Below are 27,575 nucleotides of genomic sequence, written 5' to 3' on the forward strand. Positions count from 1 at the left end.
TGCGTCTTGTGCCTGCATTCGTTTGTTCTGCCTGCTTTTTCGAGTCCAGTCATGCTTTTGCCAAGGTGCTTAGAGGATAAAACAAAACAAAGGGGGGGGAATGCATGTTTCGCCCTTTCCATTGTTCGCGGTTCTCAAAGGATCTGCCTATTATGTAGTTGGGTTTAATGTATCTAAATCTATTGTTTAATGGTGTGCTAACAACCGGGCTGGTGAGGACGGGAGAGGAAGGAATGACTTGGACTAATGAAAAAACAGCATGGATTTTTAGTGGGGAGGGAGGCTTAGAGTTACCAGTGAAAGCTAGGGTACTGCCCTTGCATGGTCTTCAATCATACTTGTTCTGGTGCTTTTTTGTAATGGATATCCCAGGTTTTTGCCTAGAACTGATCTGTACTTCTGGTGCGCGCTGAACACTTACTTGTGTTCCTTTGATGACCATTGTGGAGGACGACGGTCTCAGGATCAACAGCTTCAGGAAGCCTGGGCATAGTTTATTCAAGAAACTACATACTGAATAGGTCCACACCCACCTACGCATTCCAGTCCTTTTTGTTTTTCTAGATGGGAGGGCATAGGAGACTTGTGATGTTTTTACAGCATTTGCTTTATTTAGAAATACACCAACAGCGTAAGTCAAAGCAAGCCGACATTGCCCAAGAGGGGTGCCCACCCCCATCCAAGCTTATGAATTTATTTATAGCCAGTTTTTCTTTTCTCTGCTCATTCCACACACAGTGCCTCCCTCTTGTGTCTGAATTGCCCACTCAGGAGCATCCCCAGCCATTAAAGGAACTCTTAAGTCTCTTGTGAGGAGGACCACAATCCAGCCAATCTTGTTAATTGGGTCTGTTGATACCCTCTTCACTACAGGCTGAAAAACTGGAGAGGGATGGGGTTTGACCAGTAATTTGACTGCTGCTTTTTGTACATAGCCCCACACCCAAGTTCAAAACACAGGACAGGTATCATCCAGTGGGTCTCCCCATCCTGAACATATTTTCTGAGGTTGGGGCCAGAATATTATTGTAGCCAAAAGGGAAAAAAAAACTTAAGTTTTTATCCCTTCTTTAAACTTTAAAAGCTGGCAACTACTGGTGTCTGGGCATGTGTCCATTCCCCTGCCTTGCGCCCCCTGCCCCCCCCCCCCAAATCTGGAGATGGATGCTAATGTTCAATCTGTCCATCATAGAAGTAGAATTTTAAGTTTGTCTTTTTTGTTTTTTTACCAAGAAAACAAAACATTGGTTTTTGCTTTTCTGGCAGCTACCTGCCCATCCTCAAAAAATTCGCTACCATGCTGGGTTTTTTGATCAGCCTGCTTCTCTGATTCAGCTGCAAATGGAGATGCTACTAAAATGACTCTGTCCTTTGTTCATCCTGTGCAATTGGCAGCCGCTGGGCTAATAAAAGGATTTTGCATTGCAGGGAACATTGTGCCTCTCCAGAGCCAGCTCTGACGAACTTACATCAGAGGGTGGTGGTTCCTCCCTCCTTGTCCTAGGGAGGCACTGCGGTACCAAGAGATGATGGGAGAAAGAGACTTCTCTTTTCAGGGCAAGGGACTGGGAGGCCCTGCACCTCTCATCGTCTCTCCACTGCAGTTGAGTAACCAGAAGCACCGGGGGGCGGGGTAGGGCAATGGCCGTGAGCCCCTCTGCTGAATCTCAGCAGAGGGCTGACCCTGCTAAGTTTGTAAAGAAGAGCAGTGGCCATTGCCCAGGCTTTCCCAGTCGTCTTCCCTTTCCTGGTGTCTGCTAGAGTGGAGGCAGAGCTCTAAACTTAAAATGTGTAGTGCCACAAATCACTGCTGTTTAAAACTGTATTTGGACAATGCTGGTGCTCCTGTCCAGCTCTGGCAGCCATGGCGAAAGGACAGGCATTTGGCACCATTGTCGCATTGACCTTCCAGAGGCCTGGAGATAGGGTGATGGCTGAGATATGCATAAGATGAGCCTCAACTACTCCAACGGTTTGCTTCAGCCAATAGACTTCAGTTGCAGAAGAGAGAGCCCAGTGTCAACAGCTGTGATCATGTGGTCATTTCAGAGATTCCTACTGGATTTCAACCAACGGCTTTTCAAATTCTCCATCTGTTCTCCCTGAACCTGCACTCAGGACGTTTTACTATATTTTAGGCAATCAGTGGCTTGCTGTTTGATTTCCATTGTGAATCCCAGGCTGGCTGATCCCAAGGCAGGAAGCAAGGCCCATTTGTTTGGAGATGCCAGTTTTGATCCCCAGAGTCAGACGAAGCTCCTGAATGATTGCAATAAATCTGCATAGCCCCCCTCCACACCCATATATTGATAAGTTGAAGGATGGAAAATGGGTTAGAGAAGGTGTGTTTACATTTTTCTAAAATCCAGAAGGGCTTAGCAATAGAGTGATGCACAGGATAAAATGTCTGGCTTTGTGCAGGTGTGTGTGTGTCTGTGTGTTGGTCCATTTTGATTGCAATCATGGGGGGGGGGGCGTTCCCCCCTCAGGCTGCAATAGGTTGACGTGAGCTCTGCTAAAGCAGTTCAGACAGCCTGATTTCAAATGGTCAGGTCTTGACACACTATGCAGGCCTCTTCATTTTGTGGGACACAAACAGTGATTTCCTGTCTGATTCAGAAAAGGTTCCCCTAAAGCACCTGGGGTGCTGCTGTTGGGGGACATAAATGTTCTTTTCCCCACAAAACATGCCTTTTCCTGCCTTTCTTCATCTCTCTCATGGCAATCTAAAAAGTTTATCACTGTGATGCCTGGAATGCAATCAAGTTAGATACAGTCCAGTTCAACAGCACCCTTTCTGCACTCAATCTCAGTAAGTTAAATGATGCTTCTGCCTGGAAAAAGTACCCATAACTACTACATCATCACATACAAAGGAAAATGAACAATCCACTTGTAGAGGTGAAATCTCAGCAATATCCCTTGTTAAGAAAACGAGGAGGACACAGCAGGTAGACATTTTCTTCAAAAAAGGGGGGGGGTATTTTAAACTAGCACAAGAAGACTTGCTTAAGAATATGTCTACTGTTGATGCTTATTGGCCAGTTACAGAATTTACTCAGATGAAGTTCTAGTCTATGATGAAATGGATACAGGGCTAGAAGAGGCCACAAAAGTGGTTTAATCAAGGGTACGCCTTTTTTTCTGGAGTGGTGCTTGGACTTCAGGCAGTGCATTGACAGCTATGCTGAGAAAAATGTAGGGATGAGGTCAGGACAACCCCCCAAAAGTGACTTGATTTTACACTTAGGCTATGGTGAACGCGGTAACTAAACACATCTGCATTTGTGTGATACATCAAGCCATAAGCTAACTAACCAAACAGGCTGAGTTCAGATAACATACTATGCCATAAAATGCTAGCAAAAGATGAGAACACGTGCTGGGCAGCTGCAGCTGCTAGGCTTAATACAAGTCTGGTTAAAAGTGGGTAAACACAACCTTGTAAAAGTGAATGTGCATTCTTTTTTCAAAAATGCATGTGGTTCCTCCCCTGCATTTTGAATAATTTTCTCCAGGCACATTAAGATGTAAGATGTGTTAGGAGCTTTCCTGATGGCCGGGGAGGACTACCCTCCCTAAATTCTCCATCTCTAAATTTTAAGGCAGCAGATAAGCTTCCCCACCTGTTCTATGCCTCCCCCTGAAGGTCTAGGCTAGCTATGGGCCTGGACCACAATCAAGAATAGGCACTTTTTAGTCTGAGTCTTTGCTTGATGCAAAACGTGCAGTGCTGTCCATGTTTTGCTGAAATGCTCCAGAGAAGAGGAAGCCATCACTTGAGACATCCTGCGCCATTAATTGTTAGACAGTTTGGTTGCTGGTTGGCTGGAATTCACTTTCCTGCACAGTCCGGGTGTTGATTTTAGTTACGCACGCTGGAAAATCGGGACTTCTGTGTTCATGGCAACATATCAATTACTTGAAGACTGTCAGTCTTCCAGCTAAGCAAATCCAGCTCTATGACGTACTTGTTGAATCTTGAACTCGTTCTCACCATGCTGGTTCTTTTCTCAACGTGGGTTCAGTTTGTTAATGCTCTTTTCCAGATGCAGAAGTGGACATGGTGTTTGAAACAGATTCTGTTGGAACTCTGGATTTCATCAAACATTTGTAGGGTTTTTCAACCATTTATACAGAGTAGTACTTACAGATTAAACAAAGTTTTATGTTTTAAGAGACCGGTTTTATTTAACAGGCATACGGTCTTCCCTTGCCCACAGAAAATCTCTTGCAGATGATCATGAAGGTGTTGATGGAAGCTGTATGCTGAGAACTTTAGAGATTTAAGAATACACCTCTTGGTATAATGGCCAAAGAGTATTTTGGGCATCAGAGTCTTGTATTTCATGACAGCTGGGCAGGTCCTCACTATCCGTACATAAAAATCAAATTTCTAGCCCTCATCATTGATGAAAAGTGACATGAATGCCTTGAGATTTTTCCTGGCTCAGGAATTGATATGATATATCCATTCCAAAAGATGTAACACTTCCACTTAGTTACTTCTTACTCATAGAAGATTCACCTCTATGTCCACTTTTCCCCTGTTGGAAACTTGATCTGGAGTAAGGGAGATTATGGAATCCTTGAAATCAGCCACAAAATTGAGTGAAGAGTCTCCAGTCTGCAGCCATCCAGAAAACAAACTCTTCTTTAAAACTCTGGAAAGAGGCTCTCCAACTCTCTAGACCATAAATGGTCTTAGAAGCCTTCTTGCAGATGAAAATCCAGACAAACCAGCATTTCTTTGTTTTCTTTGAAAATTTGAGATTATCTTCTCGTTGGGAAGATTCACCTTCCCAATCCTGCTTCTCTAGCCCAGTGTTTCTCCACCTTGGCAACTTTAAGATGTGTGGATTTCAACTCCCAGAATTCTTCATGCTGGCTGAGAAATTCTGGGAGTTGAAGTCCACATATCTTTAAAGTTGCCAAGGTGGAGAAACACTGGGCTAGCCTCAAGAACAGGTCACCCAACCTTGGTAGTGCAGTGAGTGTTTTTCTCCAAGAGGCAAATTAGGTGAAATCTCTCCCCCACCCCCACCCCCACCCCCACCCCATGCTCTACAAAAAGTAAAAAAGGTTGGTCCAATTCATTATTATGATCTGGATGAAGTTGTCCTACCCATTCTAGAGGAAGGCCACTCTCTTGCTTTCAGTTATCTAATTAATAGTGACTATTATTCACCCCAGGACCTTGTGAAGGATGGGATAATGGTAGCTAGGCTACTGCATGATTCTTGTTGGTGATCCTTACAACCAGAAATAATTTCAGGGTAAATGAGAGCCTCTGCTAGTAAGCTTCAAGAAACAAAGGAGAATTCCTACTCTTTTTAAGGAGAAAAGTGGTACAAGGATCCTCTTAATTAATCTTAAAAGTAGAGTTGACCAAGAATATAATCCTATCTGAATGCTGACTTAGAGGGTGGGCAACCTTCCTTGATAATAGATGAAACTGTTTCTGATTAAATAATGCACTGGGCTCAAACCTTTGCCTCAAAGGGAAACATTCAGACTAAACTCAGTCAGAGGACTTTCTTCAAAATAACCAGGAGCATTGGCCTGTTTTTCCCCCCTGAACAATTATTTAATTGATAGAAGTGATTGATTAAAAAACAGCTTAACTAAAAAGGCCCCATAGGTGTACACACAGGAAGCCTGTTGCAGACTTTCGAAAGAATTGATTTATATACCAATGCTTCCTAAAAATGGCACCCTGAAAATTTCGCTTCAGAAAAACTCCTAGGCTACCTAAGAGAAAAGAGATGCCGTGGGGGAGGATCCCCTAGAGAAGGGATGCTTTGCATTAATTAGGTAAAGAATGGGACTGTTTAGTTTTCTTATAATTCCTTGGGCTCTGACTCTACAGTTCCAAAGCTCTGACATCACACTAAATCAGCGTTTTTCAAATATGGCAACATTAAGATGTGTGGGCTTCAACTCCCAAAATCCCCCAGCCAGCATTTGTGGACTTCAGCTCCCAGAATTCCCCAGCCAGCATGCTGGCTGGGGAATTCTGGGAGTTGAAGTCCACACATCTTAAAGTTGCTGAGATTGTGGAACACTGTTATGTATAGGAGTCCCAGGGTTATTAGCTAGACTGGGTAGTCAAAAAACAAATCTCCAGAGAAAGCAGCAGCAAATCATTTCCGCCTGATGCCTAGAAAACAGCCTTGATGTATTTTTGCCACCAAGAACCAGGCTCAGCTTGAGGGAAACCTTGTATTTTTATAAGGAAAATGGAAGCGGGGGGTGAATGCATGGAATGGAATGAAGTCTCCTAGAAAAGATGGCCTGGTGGCCAGCTACTGGCAGCCGTGACAGAAATACACCAAACAGTGGGATTTTTTTTTTTTTTTGCAGGCTTTGCTTTCCAGTAATTTACATTTTGAGGCAGGGAGGTAGGGAACAGTTCCAATTCCTCCCCCACCCTGAGGCATCAAGGAGTCCCTGGCGTGACCCAAAAGATTTGGAGGGGAGAGCATTTGAGCGCTTATAGGCAGGAGGGCTTCTCCACAAGCTGCTGCAAGTCCAGAGATGGAGCAGTTGGGCTGAGAAACATCAGAAAGGCCATATGCATAACTGTACTAGCTGAAGTAAGGCAGCAAACTTTTTCACTTACATAAGGGTAAGCCCCAGGGAGCTCAGTGGGGATTGACGTTTGAGCAGACACATGTAAGATTCACTATATACTAGTGAGGAAAAGAAGGAAGCCAGCATTGACAAAAATGGAGAAATCCTTATTTAGCAGGGTTGTGCGCATTCAGTGGTTCTATGCTTACGTTGCCCAAAGGTGATGCACTAATTATCTCATGATTTTCACTTTCCTCCTGTTCTTTATTTTAAAAAAAACACTCTAGTTTTTTATCCCTCCAATTGTAACTTTCTCCACCCCTCCCAATAATCCGAGAATGCCCCCTTTTGCCAGTGAAATCCTGAGAGAGCAGCTTTCCTGGCCACATCTCTCAGACATTGGCTGACAGAGGTGCTTCCTCAAAAGCTGTCTTGAAGACCTGCAGCAAGGATCTTCTGACTGCATCCTGGAATTCTTGCCCTACAAAGACATAAAGCAGGGGGTTGATGCAACTGTTGAACATGGCCAGACACTTGGAGAGCGGGATGGCCACCAGACGCATGGCCTCAGGCACGAGATCCATCGAGATCCTGGCCAGAGCCAAAGCGTGATAGGGGAGCCAACAGAGGAAAAAACAGAAGACCACCCTGGTGACTACCAGAAAGGGTTTGCTGGATTTGTTAAGCTTCTTCCTGCACATGGTCACCACCAGGATTGTGTAGGAGATGGAGATAACCAGTAAGGGAAGAAGGAACTGATAGAGAAAAATGCAAATAGTGAGGACTTCAGCTTGCTGCCAGTCCTGAAAGATGTCCAGGTTGTTGCAGGAGGTCCGATTATTATTATCCACAGAGACCTGGGTGAAGAAGTATGAGCTGGGAACGAAGAATGCCAAAGACAGCAGCCAGAGGAATCCACAAGCCGCCCAGGTGAGTCGTGGGGTGCGGTAGTTCTGGCACCAGACAGGGGCCACCACCAGCACACAGCGATCCACACTGATGGAGCTTAGTAACAGCACACCACTGCACACACTCAGCCCGAACAGGCAATTGGCCACTTTGCAAGCCACAGAGCCAAAGGGCCAATGCAGGTCGAGAGCCAAGTTGAGTACTGTGACAAATATGAGGGAGGTGGATGCTAAGTCAGCTAAGGCAAGGTTGAAGAACCAAACGGTGTTGGAGGTCCATCGAAGCTTCCACCCAGTGACCCACAGGACTACCCCGTTCCCAGTCACACCAGCCAGAAAGATGAAGCTGAAAATCACCCCTGTGATAATCTTTATGACGTCCCGCACAGAGCTTTCCTCCACGAGCTCATGGGAGGAGGAGCCATTGGCAGTTGGGTTTGTTGACATCTCCCTGTCAAAGAGACAAGAACAAGGCTGAAGATCCAGGATTATTGGTCATCCAGACCAGTCAGTGCAATTTCTTTGCCAGGGGCCACATGTTTACTGAAAAGCGAATTATCTCCCAGGGCCACAAAGCTATTGATGATAATGTCCCCACCCTTGCGCTACAGAATATTAGATTTGTACTGCATCTGAAAAATGCGACTGTGCTCATCCCAGCTTATGGACATCAGGGCTTATGGAGTCTTATCCTGAAGAGTACGAATTCTAACAGTTGACACAGGAACCCTGAGGATTCAGGGCTGGGCAATGTCTCAGCTGCTGAATCTCCCCATAGCTCCAGCATGGCCAATAGTGGGAATGTATGGCATTTATAGCCTGCCTTTTCTTTGGGAACTCAAGGCAGCATCCTTGAGGCTCTTGTTTTTATCCCAACTGCCACAACTTCTTGAGATATGTTGAGTTGACAGAGGGTGACTGGTCAATGTTACTGCACCAGCTCTGTGGTTCTAGACCAGTGTTTCTCAACCTTGGCCACTTGTAAGATGGGTGGACTTCAACTCCCAGAATTCTTCATGCTGGCTGGGGAATTCTGGGAGTTGAAGTCCACCCATCTTAAAGTGGCCAAGGCTGAGAAACACTGATCTAGATCATCACCTTAACAATGTGCTATGCTACACCGGTTCTCCCAAGTTGCAGTCTAACAGCATCTGGAGGACTATGAACTGCTTACCTCTGCACTATAGCTTCAGTGGACAAACTGTGATATAATTTGAGTACCGTACGTAGCATAAGCATGTGTGGCTTCCTTGAACAGGAAGCTCTGTGGGACTGGTTGTGGTGGAAAGTCAGAACTGCTCTCTAGCTTGGCTAAGACCTACTTCTCGATAAACAGGAGCAAAGCTACATTAAAGGAAAGAAGACTCCTGGTTGCAGTCAGCTCCTGGCGACAACGTGGACCACATCTGCCCTTGCCTTTTTCCAGGATAGTTTTTCAACTTCCCAGTTTAGCTTACAGTCCTGAAATTTTCTGGTGATCCCCCATCTAAGTACTAACCAGGTCCAACCCCGCTCAGCTTCTTTCCATATCTGCTCAGTGAGCAATGGGTACCAAATGAAATGATGAAAGCTGCATTAAGGGAATTGCACAGGCAATTGTGCAGTGAACGAATAAATAAATGAGGACAACACTTTTGGGTTCTGCAGTGGCAGAGGATGTGTGTGGAGCAAGCTGGGATCAAAAGAATTGCAAGGCATCATACGTGTCCTCCTGGTAACTTTCCCTGCTCAGTCAGGGTTTGTGGGTTGCACTAAGCCACCACGTAGTAGATTGGGATTCCACAGAGCGCAACTTGTGAAACCCAGCAACCAGCCACTGTTTTCAGTTGGTGCACTAGGCAAACCCAGCCAACTGGATTTTACTCTAACCATGGTTAAGCAAACTATGATTTAGGACAAAGCAGGGAGAGGGCCTCTCACACAGATACAAGCATTCCAGTCTTGGTCACTTAGTTCAGTGCAGTGCAGGGGGAAAGGAGGGAGGAAATTAGAAATTAGAAAAGAAAACCAGCCATCTGTCAATATATTCAGCCAGTAGCTCAGAGAGACTGGATTGAATGGAAAACTCTACGTTCCTGAATTTTCCTCTCCAAAGCAGCTGAGTGTGCTCTTGGCTGAGCTGAAATCCACCTCCTCTACTCCACCTATCACCCCAGTCATGTCTATTTCCCCCTCTTCCTACCTCTGTAATGGAAATTTTCAAGGGCAGCCTCTGTTGCTCTGGTTACAATATTATCTTCTAACATTGTTAGAAATATTGCATAGGGGAGCAAGAACAGCAATGAATGAGCTTCTATTCAAAGCTAGAAAGTTGCCATGGGATTGCACAAGGCTTGGTTGCCAGGTGAAATGAGAGTTGCCAAGTGGCACAAGCTGAGCCACAAAGCAGGTTCAGCGTGTGACCTCTGGAAGATGGGTAGGGGTGTGGGTGTGGGTGCGTTCTGAAGAGTGTCGGCAAGGGGTACAGCCGGATCCCACCAGCAGAACGCAGTCATCCTGAATGCCTTCAACTTTGTGCCGGGCTTCCATGCTTTGCAGTGCCGTGGGTGAATGTTCCAGTGGATTGCATTCTGAGTTACGCAGCCTTGAGGCCAAAGAAGTGGTTGCATATTCATGGATTATATCTGAATCAACCGATGAAAACAGGATGTGGATTTAGTTTCCCTGTTTGCAACCTGGCCAGCAAAAAGACAGTTGAGTTTGGAGTGTAGAACATGGCTGAGTTTGGTCGGAGAGAATTTGCAGGGAGGCTGTGTGTGCATGCGTGTTTCCTAAGACATCTTTGACTCAGGATGGACAACTGGCAGCTCTCTGGCCATTCCTGGCACTTAGCCTGATTTCAAAACCCTTCTGCAAGAGGGTCAGATCTCCGCAAGTCGTTTACTTCATTGGACAACCTCTGACCAATCATGCGTTCCTCAACACCCTGTCAGTTCCCTAGCTAGGCTTTAGATTTTGTGGCTGGCAATAACATCCAGACTTTTGAAGTGTGATTACCCTTTTGGCAACACAGAGGAAGCTGGTTGATGCACTGGTTAATTTCAATCCAACACAGGGCATTTCAGAGCTGAAAACATAAAATCAGCAGGATATCAAACAGAAGAGTTCATTGCTTCTAGGCCTGCTTGTTGCTTGCTGGCAAGCCCACATAATAATGTGAACCTGTTATGCAACCCTGCCACTGCAGTGGGGTTATTTAGTTACTGTTGGTTTGGATTTACTGGGGATGGCTGGGAGGGAGAGCTGCAACTCTGTGTGTGTGTGGGGTGCAATCTAGGAGCAGATTCCAGATGTTGCTCAACCATGAGAGGCACCTTAATTGATGATGGACAAATGGCTACATTTGCTACTTAAAACAAGCCCCAAAATTAAATAATCTTGCTCCGCTGCCTAAAACTTGAGCCCATCCCCATCTGCCTGAATGGCAGGGCTTAGTTTGATGTGTGAACCAAACCTCCAATTGTTTGATTTTCCTACTGGCTCTTTTGCAGCAAAACCCACAAATCATGAACCACCTTAACCACACACCACTTTAGGGCATAAGAAACCAGTGCATTTTTTCAAGTTGAGGGAGAACCCTTTGGTGTTTCAGACTTCACTTCTGCATTTCATCATGTGTGTTTCAGAACCAGTGGTGGTCCTATCAGAGTTTTCCAAAGCGTATTTCTTCTTTTCTTTGCAGGTGGCTTCACACAGCCTATTACACCTCGGTGTTCTCCGGAATGCTGCCTGAACCCAACCATGTTTATCTTGGTGCAAACCAGGGTTGAGTAATCCCCAGCTTACTCTGAAGAGTAAACCCAAACTGGTAACTTGAGCAGTTGGGGAGGAAAATGCAAATTCCTCACTCAGGTATGACCAGAACATTGCAAAAGTACGTTTGTAGTACTTTTCTCTAGGTGTGTGTTTAGAAGGGGAAGAAAATGGAAGCATTTGTTTACGAGTACAGAAGAAGACACGGATGGACATTCGACAGGACCGCACTGCATCTTCCAAGGCAGCTGTTCTGATTGAATTTATACTTAATGAGAGTGTTAATAGTACCATGGCATATTAAAGCTAAAGTGTTCTACACCTTCTATCACCAGGTGGCCAGGGCAAAGCTAATTTTTCTCTTTGCGTAGCTCCCCTTTATAGGGGTGGCTTCCACACACATACTGTATGACATTACCCATCCCCCAGGGCAGTGTTTCTCAACCTCAGCACGTTTAAGATGTGTAGACTTCAACTCCCAGAATTCTCCAGCCAATGTGCTTTAAGACGTGTGGACTTCAGTTCCCAGAATTCTGGGAATGCTGGCTGGGGAAATCTGGGAGTTGAAGTACACGCATCTTAAACTTGCCAAGGTTGAGAAACACTGCCCTGGATGATGGGAGTTGTAATCCATTGCAACAGAACCCTGGAAATGTCTCCTTTGCAACTGGAATGTTTGCAAGCCAGTTTTTCCAGACACTCCTGGAATTTCTGACAAAGAGGGCAGAGGAACCCACATAATGCGACCTGCCCTATAACTTGGGGCATGATCAAAATAACTGTAGTTTCAGGACAGTTTTTTTTTTCCTTTTAAAGAAGCAGAAATTCAATAGATGTCCATCACTCCAAGCCTGGCTGAGAGAATGAATATATAAATGAGGGTAAAGATTGTTTTATTAAAAGTGCCCCACCACCATTTTCTTGCATCCACCTGAGCTTCTACTGGTTGAACAAAAGGTGTAAGAAGGCGGGCAGGTAAAAGCTGATGTCCAACAGGGCTAGCCTTCTCTCAACCCAGGATTCCCATCTGGGGAAACTGAATGGTCTAGAGAGGGCTGGGGGACTGACTTGCCAGATGGCAATGAAGGGCAACCATCTGCAGCCCCAATCAGAACAGCCCAGGGTGAGGGATGCAGGCTGTGTCCCAAGGCAGGCTTTCCGACGCCTAATCTAACCAGGACTTGCTCATGCCGGGTTTCCGGATTCACACGCTACGCTGGACGATCAGCACTCCATGCAGTTCACCCGGGTGTGGTTTTGTGGCTATATTCCCACAAGACCCTTCCTCAGCCTCCTAAAACACTCCGCTGCTGTATTCACACCACCTGCTTGGCGTGGGCGCGCGTTTGGTGCTGGGCGGATTACGCGAGCCCAGCTCGGTTGATCGCTCGATGGTTCACCAGGGCAAACCAGGACCGTGGTTTTAGTTCGGCAACTCGCGGTCGGCGTACCGTGCGGAAACAGCCGGGAAGCCACCCTCCTGCCGCCTCCGTCGTTCGCCATCCCCGGGCAGGGCAGGACAGATCCGCCTGCGCGCAGGCTCAGCTCTCCGGCGAATCAGTCCCGGCGCCCCGCCTGCCTTTGTCCGCGCGAGGGCCGGCTGGTTGATAATAAGGCAACCGGATGAGCTAGCCGGGCTCCGGCGCTCCTGGGAGCCCCCAGCCAGCAGGGGGCGGCGGCCACGTGCTCCAGAGCTGCCGAGCCCCATTAGCCCCGCGCTCCGGAAAGGCCGGGCGGGCGGCGCCGCGCTGTGCCGAGCCGCTGGGCGCGCTTCGTCGGAGGAGCGGGAAAGCGGGGACGGAGCTGGGAGCCCACTGCGCCCACCGCCACGACCCCCACCGCCCTCCGCCCCGTTGCGGCCACTCGCGCTTCCCCGCTCCGCCTTGGCTGGTTTGGGGATTGGCTTGGGTTATGGGTCAGGCCAGTCGATCGCGGCTGATTCCATAAACTTGGGTTTGGCAAGTTGGGGCATCTCAGCAGCTGGAACTCCCTGAAAAGGATGGCTTGTGGCTTGAAGGCGCCTCCCCCCCCCCATCATCATATCTAGGGCCCCCAGCGGGCCAGCGGCTCGTTCTAGCCAAGGGCAAACGCCGAAAGCGCCCGCAAGCCCCTTCCGCCCTTTTTCTTAGAGGCGGTCGCGCCTGTGCAGCAAGTACCGAAGGCTTCCACGCGCCCCTTTTCACGAGGAAACACGGTGCAGCTCCCGCCTCCCGAAATGGGGTCCCGCCGATTCACTCTATGAGAGGAGTTATTCCCCCCTCCCCATGGACTGAGGATAGGTGTGCGGCATAACCCGGCTGGGCATGGATGGGAGATGAGCAATAGTCCTTGGGAGCAAGCATCCAAGAAACCCGAATTTGTTATAGCCTTCCTCGATCTGGCAGCCATCACTGGCTTTTCTGGCTGGGAGTGATGAAATATGTTGTCCCACTCTTCCAAGGGGCACCAGGTTGGGGAAGACTGCTGTAAGGAATGTGACCATTCTACTGGAGGGTTTCTGTGTGTGTGTGTGTGTGTGTGTGTGTCTTTTAAAGAAGAGGCCAAGTTGTCTTCTAGTTTGGTGAGAACAAGGATTCTTGGACCATCAACCGTGGGTGGACCATCGGCTATGAGCATCCTGGCAGTGGAGTGCTGAAGATGCTGGAGACCCAGGCTCTAGTCCCACTCAGCCACAAATGCTCCTTGCATGACTTTGAGCCAGTATCTCTCTCTCTCTCTCTTTCTCTCAACCCTACCTACCTCACAGGGTGGTTGTTGCAAGGAAAAATGAAGGAGGGAGCGTTATGCATGCCCTCTTGAGCTCCTGAATGAAAGATGGGATGTATAACAGATAAGTAACTGGTGCCCTGTTCCTGAATTTCCTAGAGAGCTTTTCTGGGCAGTGACGGCTCCACTCACAGAATTTGTGCAGGGAGGCAGAAATCCATGTGTAACCTACTTAATGTTTTGCCCACTGCATCTGCTGCTTTTTTTTTTTTTCTCTTGCAGAAAGTCTGTGGAAGAGAGAACTTAGAATTGCCGTCAAGCAACACAGTCCCTGAATCCCCAGCATGTGGCACCTAGAGGAAAGACAATGTGCCAATATGTTCCTGGGCATTAGCCAAGTTCCCTGCTGTCTCTAATTTTATTTGTTTTTAAAAGATGATTTTAATTTTAAAAAAATGAATGGCAAACTAGTGTGCTCTGAACAAAGTGCCAGCCTGAGGCATAAGCCATGTTTCTAGTCATTCCCCTAGAGGCCACCTAGACCTCTGGGACATTCTCAGAAAATAAAAATGGGAGATGAAGTTCAGAACTTTTTTTTTTTTTTTTTGCTTCTTAGTAAATGGGTGTTCTGTGCTTCGCCACAGCTACCCTGGCCATCATTTTGTGCAAGTGTCCCACACATGTTCTCAAAATTCCCAACTGACTCCTCAGAATTAGAGAACCCTCTTTTGATTGGTCAAACCAGTGTCTGCCAGTCCAAAATGCAAGTCACAATGGACTATGTTAGAATATAGGCTGTGTTCACACAACAGGCTGTCTCTGTGGCTGTGTTCACACAACAAGCCAAACCCTGGTTAACAAAACACAATCCCTGTGTTCACACAACCTGTCAGGCTCAAACAAACTATTTTAATGAGTTGTCTGGTTCATTCAACATGCAAAGACAATGACTGGGTTCCCACAAGGTGCTTCATTCGAGCCTGGTTTAGCATGTTGTGTGAATCCAACCACTGAGTGTGTTTCCTCCCTTTCAAATAGTTTCCTCCACCTCTTTCAATTCTTTCCCGTCTGATCGTCTGTCCGTAATTTGCGGCTGCATTACTGCCTCTTCTAGCTAATTAACTGAAAAGGGGAGCAGCGTCTTCCAGGGTGCATTAAAGGGCACATAACAGAGAGGGCAGCTGTGCAGTTCCATGAACAGGTGGGTCGAATCAGGAGTTGGCTGGACAAGCTCAAACTTATTCCGCTTCCTCTTCGGGGTGGCGTAAAAGCCATCATTAGAGGGAGCTGCTGTTTTCAGGTTGTACATTAATAATAATAATAATAATAATAATAATAATAATAATAATAATAATAATAATAATGCCTCTAGAAAGCCTGTTGGTTAGAGCTTCTCTGCACACCATCTCTAAGTAGTAATAGCAGTCATCATCTGTAATAGACTAAGTGGTCGGAACAATAAACATAACCTGGGGGTGGGGGAGTCGTTTTAGAAAGGCCTCCCTTCTTCTCACCATTTTATTCCTATTATTTCTCCCGAGGGGGTGAACCCAGCAGCCCTTTGCGGGACTCCACTCACCTTACTTCAGTGGCATTTGCTGCCTCTCCAAGATGAGGAGGAGGAGAGTTTTCCAGCTGCCCCCCTTGCTGGCCATCGGCAGGAGGAGAGAAGAGAACTCCGGCAGGGGAGATGCTGCTCGGTCCAGACCCAGGCAGGGACTACCTGGGCTCCGGCAGAGAAGAGGAGGAGGAGGTGGCGGTGCCCTCCGTCAAACTGAAACCCGGATGGCGTGTGAAAGAAGCAGATGAATGAAGCAGATTAGCTGTTCCTTGAGAGGTGGCTTGTGGCTTGTTTGCATGTGTGTGGGTCGGTCTGACTCGGTGTCCATGCCTGTGTGTGTGTGTGTGTGTTGTGTATATATCTGGATGTGGCACTGGGCTCGTTTGCATGTGTCTGTGCGTCTGTATGCCTCTGTGTATGTGTGGGTGTGTTTGTGTGTGTATATAAGTTGCACTGGACTGATTGTGGCTTGTTTGCATGTGTGTGCGTGTATCTCTCTGTGTTGTGCGTATGTGTGAGATGATAGATAGATAGATAGATAGATAGATAGATAGATAGATAGATAGATGATAGATAGATAAAAATAAGAGGTGGCAACCAAGGTGGTACCCGGGCTTAACAAAGCTGGTCCAGCTGTCCAATCAAATGGAGAAGATCAAAAGGGAACTCTCCCTTCTCAAGTTCGTGGGGTGGGTGTGAGTGCAGCTGGATCTCCATCTTCCACTCCCAGTTTGCACGCTCTAAGATGGCCCTGAGATGGAGAGCAGGTCAAGTGACTTGCAAGGGGCAGCAGGTTCTGGCAGCTGCCCGGTTTGGGGCCAGCCACGTGGCTAACAGGGATCCCTTTACATCAAGTGAGAGTCTGGCATGCTCCCGGGGGCTCACATACATTCTGGAGCCAAAAGGATGTGAAAGGAAAGGAAAATGCAAATGTCAGTTGCTATCGCTCAGCTTCAAGACCTCATCCTGTTTGGCCACAGTTTTAAATTATGATATTTATAGACTGCCTTCTGCAAAAAGGCCTTGGAGTGGCTAGGGATAAGAAACCACATTTTTTTAAAAAATGCAATGGAATATATTGATTAGTACAAGATAGAAAAGACACTGGTCTCTATTATGGGATTGTTGGAAGATCTGCTGCAATTGGGGAGGAAAATACTCTAAATGTGATTCACTATTTTTGATACTTCTTCATATACCTGATATGGGTCCCCAAAGGGATATCTTTTAATATTTTATTATCACTGCATGCAAGCTTTTGAGTTTCATTGAACTCTTCATCAGAAGATGCCTATTGAGCTCTAGGTAAAAGCCACTGCCTGGGTTTACACATTGGGCTAAGCATTCATGTGAGCGTTGGCCTCTTGCATGGTATGAAACCCAGTCTTTCTGAACTTTAAACCCCAATACACAGTTTGCCATGTTGTGTGAATCCCGCCAGGCTGGCTTTCTTTAAGAAACTATGCTTCAGCAAATCAAGACTTGGTGTGTACTATAAACCCAACCCTGCATTCTGTGGAAGGGGGCAGGTTTTCCACGTTTTTGTCAATCCTACAACAGGCAGGAGTTTGTCAGGTGCCACTTTTCTTGTCATAGTATTGGGGCTTAATTCTAGTGCTGGAAAAAACTTTGGTTGTAAAACTTCTGCCTACGGTACGGTGATTATGACTCGCCAGCTGATGAGTGGTGGAATGGGTAATAACACTCTGAAAACGGCTTCCAGTAATTTGTCCTTATTCTTCTTGATCCTATATTTAGCTTCTTCAGTGTTAACAATTTCCAGCCAGAAAATTTGTCTGTGTGGGACTATCAAGAACCTACTGGAATAATACAACTTGCAGGAAGTTAACTACAGGTATCCTCAGAAAAGGTCCTATTTCCCTAGCAAAAAAGTTTCGCTTGTCACAGTTGCCTCACGGGACAAATGTATCAGATGCAATTTTTCCTACTTTCTCATCCCGGGACTTTTCTGCCTCCCCAAATGCTTTTTTTAAGGGAGAAGCAGCGCTTATTACATTCACTGGTGGGACGTCAAACTGGAAGACAAAAAAATAAAATAAAATAAAATAAAATGGCTACAAGGCTGAAAGTCAGTGGGTTTAAGTGGGAAAAAAACTTCCATCTGCCCACATTGGTCCTTTTAATGGCGGCTTTATCTATAGAAACCAGTTCTCTCTCCACAGTGTGGGAGGAGATGTGATCAGCTCCTGAGGGCTTTGGAGTGTAGAGTAACCACATCCTCAAGTGGGAAGGGTTCCTCAAAGGTCATCTATCCATCACAGATGCAGGAGTTGCATCCTGGAAAGGCAGTTCAGCAAGGAAAAGATGTCTTTTCACAACCCTTCTTGTAGAGATGAGTAATGGGAAAATGACAGTGGCCCTGGCACTCAAGCAGTTCACCATCACGAAGCAAGCTTGAAAATTCAACTTGAAGGAAATCCAAAGGCAGAATGAGGTTGAAAACCAGAAGCCTCTTACTAGAGAAGAAGGAAACCTTCAGGGCACCAAAGGGCAGGTTTTGGTTGCCTTAAATAAAGCAATATATTTTCTGTATATCATTGATGTGCCCTACATTTGTAGAAATTCAGCATCCACAAATTTAGGGCCAGGGCAGGAATGTCTGCAGGCAGGTAAAAAAAAATAAAGTCAGGAGCCACATCCATCCAATCAAAGCCCCGCCTCTTTTTTATGACATAAAAAGAGGGCCAGGCTTCAACTGGGTGGCGGTGGCTGCCATCTTGATTTCTTTGACCCCTGCAGGTCCTCCCGGCTGGGTCCTTTATCGGGATGATGGCTTTTTAGAAAAATCACAACCCAGCAAAATTGCAGGGGAAACAGCCAAAGTGTGGTGGTGGTGGTGGTGGTGGTGGTGGTGGAGGAGGAGAGGGAGGCTTTTAACAGCTTTCTGTATTCCCAATATTAATTCTTTGAGATCTTTAGTGCTAGGAGTGGAAACATAAAAAACCAAATAGCTGCCTTTTCCCCCAAATTGCCCACCCCCTCCAATTTTGTTCTTTCCAACCACTTTCCTGCACCTCTAAATAATCGCCCTCATTATCTGTAGAAGCCTCCCCCACCCCCACCCCCACCCCACCCCCTTTTTTAACAAAGTCTTTCAGCACCAATTTTGTCTAAGCTGTAGGGCCAAGTCTTTTCCATGATGAAAAGTTGCTTCGGGGCAATTCGGGACCATCATGAGGAAGGTAAAAAACCAGTGGCTTGGCTTTTATTGTGTTTCTATGGCATTTTATTTCCTTTTTACAATCTTTTCCTGTCTTTTTATCATACTGCTCTATCCTGGCTTGAGATGGTAGGTTCTGTAGTCCATCAAGATGAAGAAAGATGGTCTGGGGGTGTAATTCTTGCTTTAGGTTCAAGGGGGTAATAGGATTTATTCTTTGTCTTCTAATGGTTGTATTTATGACATACTCCCACAGAAAAAGTGTTCTTGGAGCAACAAACGAACTAGAGGTTGCAAACCACAATCAACAGCATCCACCACTCTGCTTATGTATTAGTTTAAACCAGTGTTTCTCAACCTTGGCAACTTTCAGATGTGTGGACTTCAACTCCCAGAATTCCCCAGCCAGCATGCTGGGAGTTGAAGTCCATGCATGTTGGCTGGGGAATTCTGGGAGTTGATGTCCACGCATGCTGGCTGGGGAATTCTGGGAGTTGAAGTCCACACAGCTGAAAGTTGCCAAGGTTGAGAAACACTGGTTTAAACAAAGCAACCAATGTAGGAGCACTCAAGGTTGAATTCTAGACATCTGCACACCCCAGAAGAAGTCTTGCTGGCTCCTACCAAATCTGAATGTGGATCATAACTCAGTTTCAATGCTCACATTGTGCGCGCAGAAAGCATCCAGTTTCTAACCCTCCAATTAAAACAGGGGAGACCACCTTTCACTCTGGCACGTGTTGCTCTTCCTGTACCTCTCTCCAATAATGCTGTTGAAATTCAATAACGTGTTAACATTCAGGGAGGGTGATTCCAACCTCTGCAAGAAGCAGTGAAAGAAACATGTTAAGCCACCGGTGGGATTAGTAAACCAATTTCATTTAAAAAAAAAAATCAAGCTCCCTAAAAGCAAAACCAGAGATTGAAAATTGTGCCCCCCCCCATCCGTGATGTCAGCTTCCAAAAGCTGCTTGTCCTTGAGTTAAAAATGATGGGGGAAGAACAGCTAACAGTTGGATTCTTAAATGGATTATCTGTAATGTCAGGAGCATCCAAGCGCTGGGGGGCAAAAAAGTCAAGATGGTGGCCATGCAAGCAAAGCCCTACCTCTTTTTTACATGGGTTATGAAAAAGTGGGGGGGGGGGTTTCATATGGTTGCAGCCACCACCTGGACTTTTTCTGACCCCTCCCCTGGACACCCCTGTGTTGTGATGTAGTTAAGGAGTTAAATGTGGGCGAGGGAGAATGAGGTTCAGATTTCATCTCAGCCACCAAGATAACCAGGCTAATCTGTAGCTCAGGGTTGAACTGTGGTGTCCTTGGTGCTCTCTGAGATTGGTTGTTGGCTTTCAGACGTTTCATTACCCAACTAGTTACTGATGATGTTACCTAGATGGGTAACGAAACATCTGCAAGCCAACAACCAAGCTCAGGGAGCACCAAGAACTCCGTAACCAGCCCAGGAATTTGCTCTTAGCCCAACTTACCTGCAGGGTTGTTTTGGAGATAAGAAGAGGGGAGACTTGCCCCATGTGCCACCTTGAACTGCAAATAAAAAGGCAGGTTTGATAAGCAGCCATTCATAAATAGGCACATTCTGATCCAGCAGCAAGGATCTCAGATCAGCCCATCCTGAGCTTAGGGTACCATCCTCAGACTGTTCTTATAGTTAAATTAATTTAATTTAATTCAGTTATAGTTGTATTAAGTTAATTTAATAAATTAAATTGAGAACTTTTTACCATCCACCTCTTGGAATATACCATTTATCAAGAGGGCTGTTTTTATTGCATCGTTTTATTGTTTTATTGTATTTTAACTAATATTTTATTCTTGTTTTATGTAAACCGCCCAGAGTTGCTCTCTGAGTGAGATGGGTGGTAACTAAATTTGATAGATAGATAGATAGATAGATAGATAGATAGATAGATAGATAGATAGATAGATAGATAGATAAAGTTACTTTAATTTTGCATCCAGTTCTGAGCTGACCTTTCCTTCAATAAGCAGATAGTCATTCCCTGATGCCACCTCTTCCCTTATTAAATTGCTTGTTTGCCATTTCCCTTTCCTAGACAGAAATGCTTAGTTCCAATAGGATGGGAAGAGGGATTAAGAGCAGAAGAAAAAGCTTCTCTCCTTTTGTCTGCAAAGAGGGAAGGGGGGTTGATATAAACGATCCCCAAGCTCTCAGTGTTCTAGACCAATGGCAAAACTCTACAGATTCAGCCTTTCTGTCTCTGGAAAGGGCTGAGCAAAGCCCTGCTTAAAATTAATATTGAGCTAGGAGATCAATGGACAGGCTCAGTGGCTTGCTTTTTTTCTAGCCCTGGGGCCATTTTCCCAATTTTTACATTTCGAGAGGCCTCGAATGGTCACCAGGGTGTGACCAGCATCTGTTGACAACCCCACAGGACAAAGAAATGTGTACAGAAAGGGGAATGTGAGAGTTTAAGATGCAAAGTGGTACCTCTCAAGAAAACCAGTGCCCAGTTTGTATCTTTGGGGACCTCCCCTCCATGGACAAACTGTTGCATCATTTTGGAGGTTGCAAAAATGAAGGCATTTGTGTTGCGGGAGACACCCAGCTGTCTAACTTTTGCATTGTGGTTTATTGAACAAAGGACAACGAGCCGGTTTTGCGCAGCAGGCTAAGCTAAGCCCAAAGAGACAATACATGAATCCAATCATCATGCTGTGACGTAGGTTAGCTTGATTTTATTGTGCTTCATTGCAGAGGTAGCTGCTGTGGATCGGTGAGGATCTTTAGCAATGTCTACCAAATCATCCCTTGTGTGGATCCATCATATGGAGAAAGTATATTGCTATGGAACTGGAGATTGGCATAAATGCCTCCAGAACATACAGCTCAGATATAATATTGGCAGCACCATTTCCCCCATCCCTGCAAGGGCAAGCATCTGACTTAAGAGACCCGGTCAGTCAATCAGGAATTAATGAAAAGGAAGAATTGATTATCAATGAGTAAACAGCCCTCACTTAATACCTTCAATCTCCAATAGTCTATTATTCAGAATCTGGAACTGGATCTTAGTTCTGCTTTGTAGACCACCATCTGGAGCTGTTTGAAATGATAAAACCCCTTTCCTGCCAGGGAGACAATTTGCACATTGGTTGTGCATTCATAATCAGTAGCTTGTTCAACTTGCTCCAATGCTCATTGCTAATAATAATAATTTATTTTTTAGACTGCTTTTCTCCCTGATGGACTTCAGAGCAGTGTGCAGACAAGAGTAAAATAATAATAATAATAATAATAATAATAATAATAATAATAATAATAATAATCCAATGCCAATAACAACATCTAGGTTAAGGCGGGATGGGGGAGTAATATCATCATTAAAATCCACCAAACCGAATTCATCCATGTTGTCCTTCTTGTGATAGTGAAGGTAAGGTTGGTTGAGGGCTGTAAGTCTGGCTTCTTCCTTGCTTGTTTTCTTAGCTGGAACGTAATATCTTGCATTTTTGAGCAAAAAGCTAAAACGAAAATAATTTGCCATGTGTGTGTGTTTTGGGGGGGAACCCTCTTCTGCATGCACATATAGACTTACGTGAAAGATTAAAGCCCTACGCACTGATTTGGCAAGACCCCCCTCCATGGTTTGTTTGTTTTTTTAATTGTCCAAATTGTTAAAATAGTAACAGGCAGATGCCAAAAGTCTACAGTGAATAGTGGCAATGCAGTGAAGAAAAAACAAACCAACCCTAAATATATTTTCGTGGTTAAATGAACTTGCAAGAGTTTCTAGCTGTTAGAAACTTTTCAGAGCAAGCCTTTCTCTCACCCTAGAGGCTAGATAAGCGTTTGAAAAAAGGAATGTGCTGTTCCCTTGAAATAATACATTGAAGGTTAGCTTCAGACAAGTAGACTAGAACTAATGAATAGCGCATTCTATTCCATTGTTAAGTAACTGTATTTTATTTCGAAGTAAGCCCAACTTGAAGTTACTACATAAAATATTAGGAAAATAATTAGATTAAAGCAGATTGGCAAATGAAATTAATGTATTCGTGTGTCATTAGATGTATAAATACTAAATGATCTCTTTGTATGGTGCGGTTGCCGTATACGGAGTTATTCTGAATGGCTTTGTATACCAATAAACTTATTTCTGACTCAGCCAATTAGAGGTTTCAATTTATCCTGGCTTGGGAAACTAACGAGAAGACTTTCACTTTCTAACAAACTAAACTCAAGAAAAAAAGAAAAAGAAAAAAAATCATAGGGATTTTTCTTTTTCTTTGTGATGCTTATATGGATTTAATTCAGTCATTGGGCTTAGCGTTAAATCTGGACCATATAGCAACATGCTATGTCAATTTCTCATTTTCAGAGCATGAAGACTTTTCAAAAATAGATAACAAACTCATATCCTGGATCCACTCCTTAAAATCAAGAGATGGAATTTCTTTCCAGTCACACAGGATTTAGTGTACCTCTGGCTCAATAAAGTCAAAACTCTTCATAACAGGACAAATTCCATATTTTGGGAGTATAGCTTAACATAACATTTAAATTTATCCTTAAATATAATATTTCTTCCCAAAATTATGTTAACCAACATTAATTCAAAACAAAACAGAACAAGACCAAGTCATGTGAATTAAAGAACCTTCAGATTTCTTATGCCACCAACATTCTTTGGAGAATCCAGTAGAGCCAACAAGATATTTTTTGATGAACTGGTTTCATTTTGAAATCATAAGAAATGTATTTCACATTTTTTTAATACCTGGACCCAATGACTTCCAAAACTGGACATTGCAATTCATCCTTCCACATATCAAAATATATAACTAATACTAATGTTCATTTCACTTTTTAATACCTTATAAAATTGAATTGTTGGTTTTCATTCAAGTGCACCATCTTTCAAGGAAGCTAAAATTGTAGGTACTTCGAAGGCTGCTAAAACAGCTGGCCACACTGTTTTGTAAGTACATCTTTCAGTTGTATATATTGCCAAGCATATATTGAAGGCAAGTTAGATTTAAAATATGATCTCTTAAAATAAAAAAAATCAACTGCTTTACAGTATTAATCCTTTCTTTAGCCTCAGCATTCCAATAAAATATCCTCCCTTCTATTTTCAGATTTCAGTTATACCACAATGTTGATTCCTCATTTTGCCTTTCTGCTCTGGCCACTACAGTCAAGTTTTGGGAGCCTAGCTACCAAAAGCAACCCCCCCCCTTTTTTTTTTTCTTTTTGGTGTATATTCTCGTAGAAGGCAATGTAGAGATTTATAGAATGGTTAATCAGAATTGGGGAGATTTGAGTTCTAAATGCCACTCAGCTAAGAGGCCTTGATGATTTTTTCTCAGCCTAGAGGTATCTAAACTCAGAGTGTAAATTATATTTTGCAAACCTGATAAAGCTCTGGAAGTCTAAAGTTAAGACGTTCATGACAGTATAATGCTTTTGTTTGCAATTAGAGCATGCAATTCTCTTTTGCAGCATTCCAAAGCTGCAAATTCTCTTTTGCACTGCAACAGAGATATACAGCCTAAAAAAGATGGACTCTAAGAAAAGTATAGGAGCAGAGGCATCATTAAAAAATAGCGTAGTGGGTATTTTTTTCAGGGATGTATTAACCAATGACCCAAGAGGGGGGTCTTGTAATGATTTTAGTGTTCCTAAAACAGGCAGTCTGAACAGCGCCAACGAGTCAAATTGACAAATAGTCCACCATGACTCTAGAGGCATCGGCTGGTTTCCTCTTCAGACCAAAATGATGAAACCAGGAGTTCCTTTCCTATGGATCACAACTTTTTCCAGCTTTCTACTCTCTGTACAATATAGGATCTTTCAAAAGCTTCTGAACTGAGTGGCTGTGATCAGCCTGCATAAATAACTCTTGCTTGAATGCGGCTCCTTCTAAAATGAAGAGCGTCTGGATTCAAATACAGGCTCTTGAATCGGAAGTTAAGGTAGTTGCTTCGTCTTGTCCACTTGGCGCATTCTGCTGTGCATAAAAAGTTTCTTCCATGAAAGTCCATTCCCTGCATCTCCCAATAGGTTGAAGTGCCAGTAGCAAGAATAATGCTTCAGGAAAAGAGTGGTTGCTATGAGACTTTAATGACTTTAATGACATTAAGCAGATTTCAACATTTCCATTCACATTTAAGCAATCAAATGTGGCCAGTTTATACCAGCCTTGGAAGGAAGTATTTCCTGAGGCTTTGCCAGTGAAAATTCAGGACTTCACGTGAATTTAGCACAACATTCAGGGGGATTGTAAATGCCCGAATCTTGAAATTAAAAATAACAACAACAACAACAACCTGGAAGGGTCTTTCAAGTTAAGCTCCACTCCTGTGTCTCCATGGGCACATTCATGAACATGTTCCTGTATGAAGCCCACATGTTAAATGAGTTCAGAGGCTACACATGGGAAACAGGAAGAAGGATCACTCACCTGTGTCTACCCCACTTTATATAACCGATAATTGCATAGAAATGCTTATAGATAGGGTAAGGACATTTTTTTCAAGATCATCCTCAGATGATCTCATGGACACATTAATTTAGTTTTCTTTGGCAATAATGCAAAAGGGGTTTACCATTGCCCTTTTCTGAAATACTTTTTTCAACTTCCCGCTTTCATCCTGGGATTTCCTGGTGGTCTCCTATCCAATCCAACTGTGCTAAGCTTTTTGCTGCCACCTTACTGTTCAATCCTGAAATGAGGGATCTTAGGTCTTCCATTCAAAATATGGCAGATTAGAATTCATATACAGCATAATAGCATTTTCAACCCTCCCCCCCACCCCCCAACCTATGAGTTACTTCATTTCAAGGAACTCAGGATGACTGAATTCAAATCAGTGTCAGATATGATCAATCTCTAATCTGTCTCCCAAAAGTTATCAAACCTCAACTCTTACTGTAAGAAAGGTTATTTCCACAGAGTGTAGTAACCTTTGCTCAGCTGGAAGCTTGAAGATGAACAGATTAAGTTAGCAACTGCACCATCTCTCCTGACGATAAGGCTTTGGTAAGGTTAAACAAAATCAGTTATTTATTATAAATGTTTATTTCCCCCCTTGAAAAACTAAAGCATCTCATGCTGCCGTATGGCAGGAATTAGTAAGTTAATTAGGCTGTTAATTCCTGAAGACCTGTTATCCGTTTTTCCTAATTTCTTGGAGAGGACTAAGAAATGTAGCTGGTTGTTATCTTTGGGGAACCCTGTATAAAAAGAACTTGCTAAGCTTAAATGGAATTCACTCTCGGACAGTGTTTCTCAACCCTGGCAACTTCAGATGTGTGGAGGTCAACTCCCAGAATTCCCCAGCCAGCTGATTAGAGATGTTCCCACTGCCCTCATTTCTAAAGCATAACATTTTACAAACTTTAGATAATTCCATCAGACCACTGCACTCCTTAATCCCTCCCTTTAGAATTCATCTAGCTGGTTATTGGTGCTGGTACTTGGTGCGGTTCACAGTCAGATTGGAGTTAATAGGGCAAAAGAGAATCAAATTGGGTGGAAGTGCAGCGGCAAAGATTACAGGGATTACTCTACATGATAGCCTGCCACAATCTGAAAATCACCTATTTGAGATTCTGAGCACTTTCTCAGAAACCTACAGAGAAATTCAAACTATGATTATTCCCCAGCAAGTCCTATCCGACTGCTCTACAATATCCAGTTGCCAAATTTATTTAGACTTTAAAGACAAAAAAAAAAAAAAAAAAAAAGGAAGAAAAGCCTATTTTGAAGAGGAAAGACAAGCCAGTCGACTAAGACAATTGGTGCATTTATAACGATGAAATATGAAGAGAAGGCTTAAGATAAAGAGGATATTTCAAAAGTTTCTTTGCAATAGTATGGAGAATGCTATAAACTCCAAAGACAATATATTGTTTGAAGCTAGTAAATAAAAGAATAGGGGGCAGCACTTCAAGTGCCTTCAAGTCAGTCTTGACTCTGGGTGACTGCCTGGACAAGTCCATGCAGGTTTCTAGAAACCGGGAGACTGTGAGTTCTAGTCCTGCCTTGGGCACAAAGCCACCTGGGTGACCTTGGGCCAGCCACTCTCTCTCAGCCCTAGGAAGGAGGCAATGGCAAGCCACTTCTGAAATCTTGCCAAGAAAACTGCAGGGACTTGTCCAGGCAGTTCCTAGGAGTCAACCCTGACTTGAAGGCACCCCTCCACACACACACAGTCACTATTGCCTGCAAGGGAGTAGGAAGTGTTCCCAAATATTCTGGAGAACAAATCTAGATGATTTAGAAGGTTTGCATGGTTCCATGAACACAGCATTAGTGCTGGGGCTGGGTCAGGGTCAGTGGCTTGGATGTTAATCACTCACCTGTTAATCAGATATACCTTGCTGCATTAATATATGCTGATCTATCTTGACCTGAACAATTAGCTTTTTCTACTCTGGGTCAGCCTTTCCCAACCCTAACTTTTCAAATATGTCCAGCTTTGATACCCATAATCTCCAGCATCATGTTAACAGAGGATTTTGAGAGGTGATGTAAAGGTTACCTTCATTATGAAGTTTTGAGTGGCCCAATAGAGATCCAACTGCTGTCAACATTGATTCCCCCTGCCGGAACAATGGTTAGCATTCCAGTTTCTTTCAGGCACATTCACAGAAAAGGGAATCTAATGCCAATGGCAGACCATGGATGAAGAGGAATAAGAATGTCAGCTACTCAGAAGAAGCCAAGGATTAAACCCTTCTTTGGTCCAAAGTTGGTGGGTGATTGAGATCGTTAGTACCTGGGTGAGAATCAGCTTGGCTTTTCCAGGAAGACCATTTGGGGGAGAGTGAAGTAAGAGGCTTTCAGCTGAAACCATTTATTCTATGATAAATAATTCAATTTGCAAAACCCACCAGGCACCCCA

At 44.4% G+C, this 27,575-nt stretch overlaps 1 protein-coding gene across 1 annotated transcript; it reads right to left on the bottom strand.

Moving 5' to 3' along the window:
* Positions 1-6,881: 6,881 nt before the first annotated feature.
* On the bottom strand, positions 6,882-15,610 carry LOC134503365 (chemerin-like receptor 1). Its single transcript, XM_063312152.1, has 2 exons — positions 15,520-15,610; positions 6,882-7,932 (listed from the first exon to the last, which is right to left on the bottom strand). Exon 2 carries the CDS (start codon positions 7,926-7,928, stop codon positions 6,966-6,968), a length of 963 nt encoding a protein of 320 aa, XP_063168222.1. The 5' UTR covers positions 7,929-7,932; positions 15,520-15,610; the 3' UTR covers positions 6,882-6,965.
* Positions 15,611-27,575: the final 11,965 nt, after the last annotated feature.

The sequence above is a fragment of the Candoia aspera genome, chromosome 10 (genome assembly GCF_035149785.1).
Source record: "Candoia aspera isolate rCanAsp1 chromosome 10, rCanAsp1.hap2, whole genome shotgun sequence".
NCBI classification, from domain to species: Eukaryota; Metazoa; Chordata; class Lepidosauria; order Squamata; family Boidae; genus Candoia; species Candoia aspera.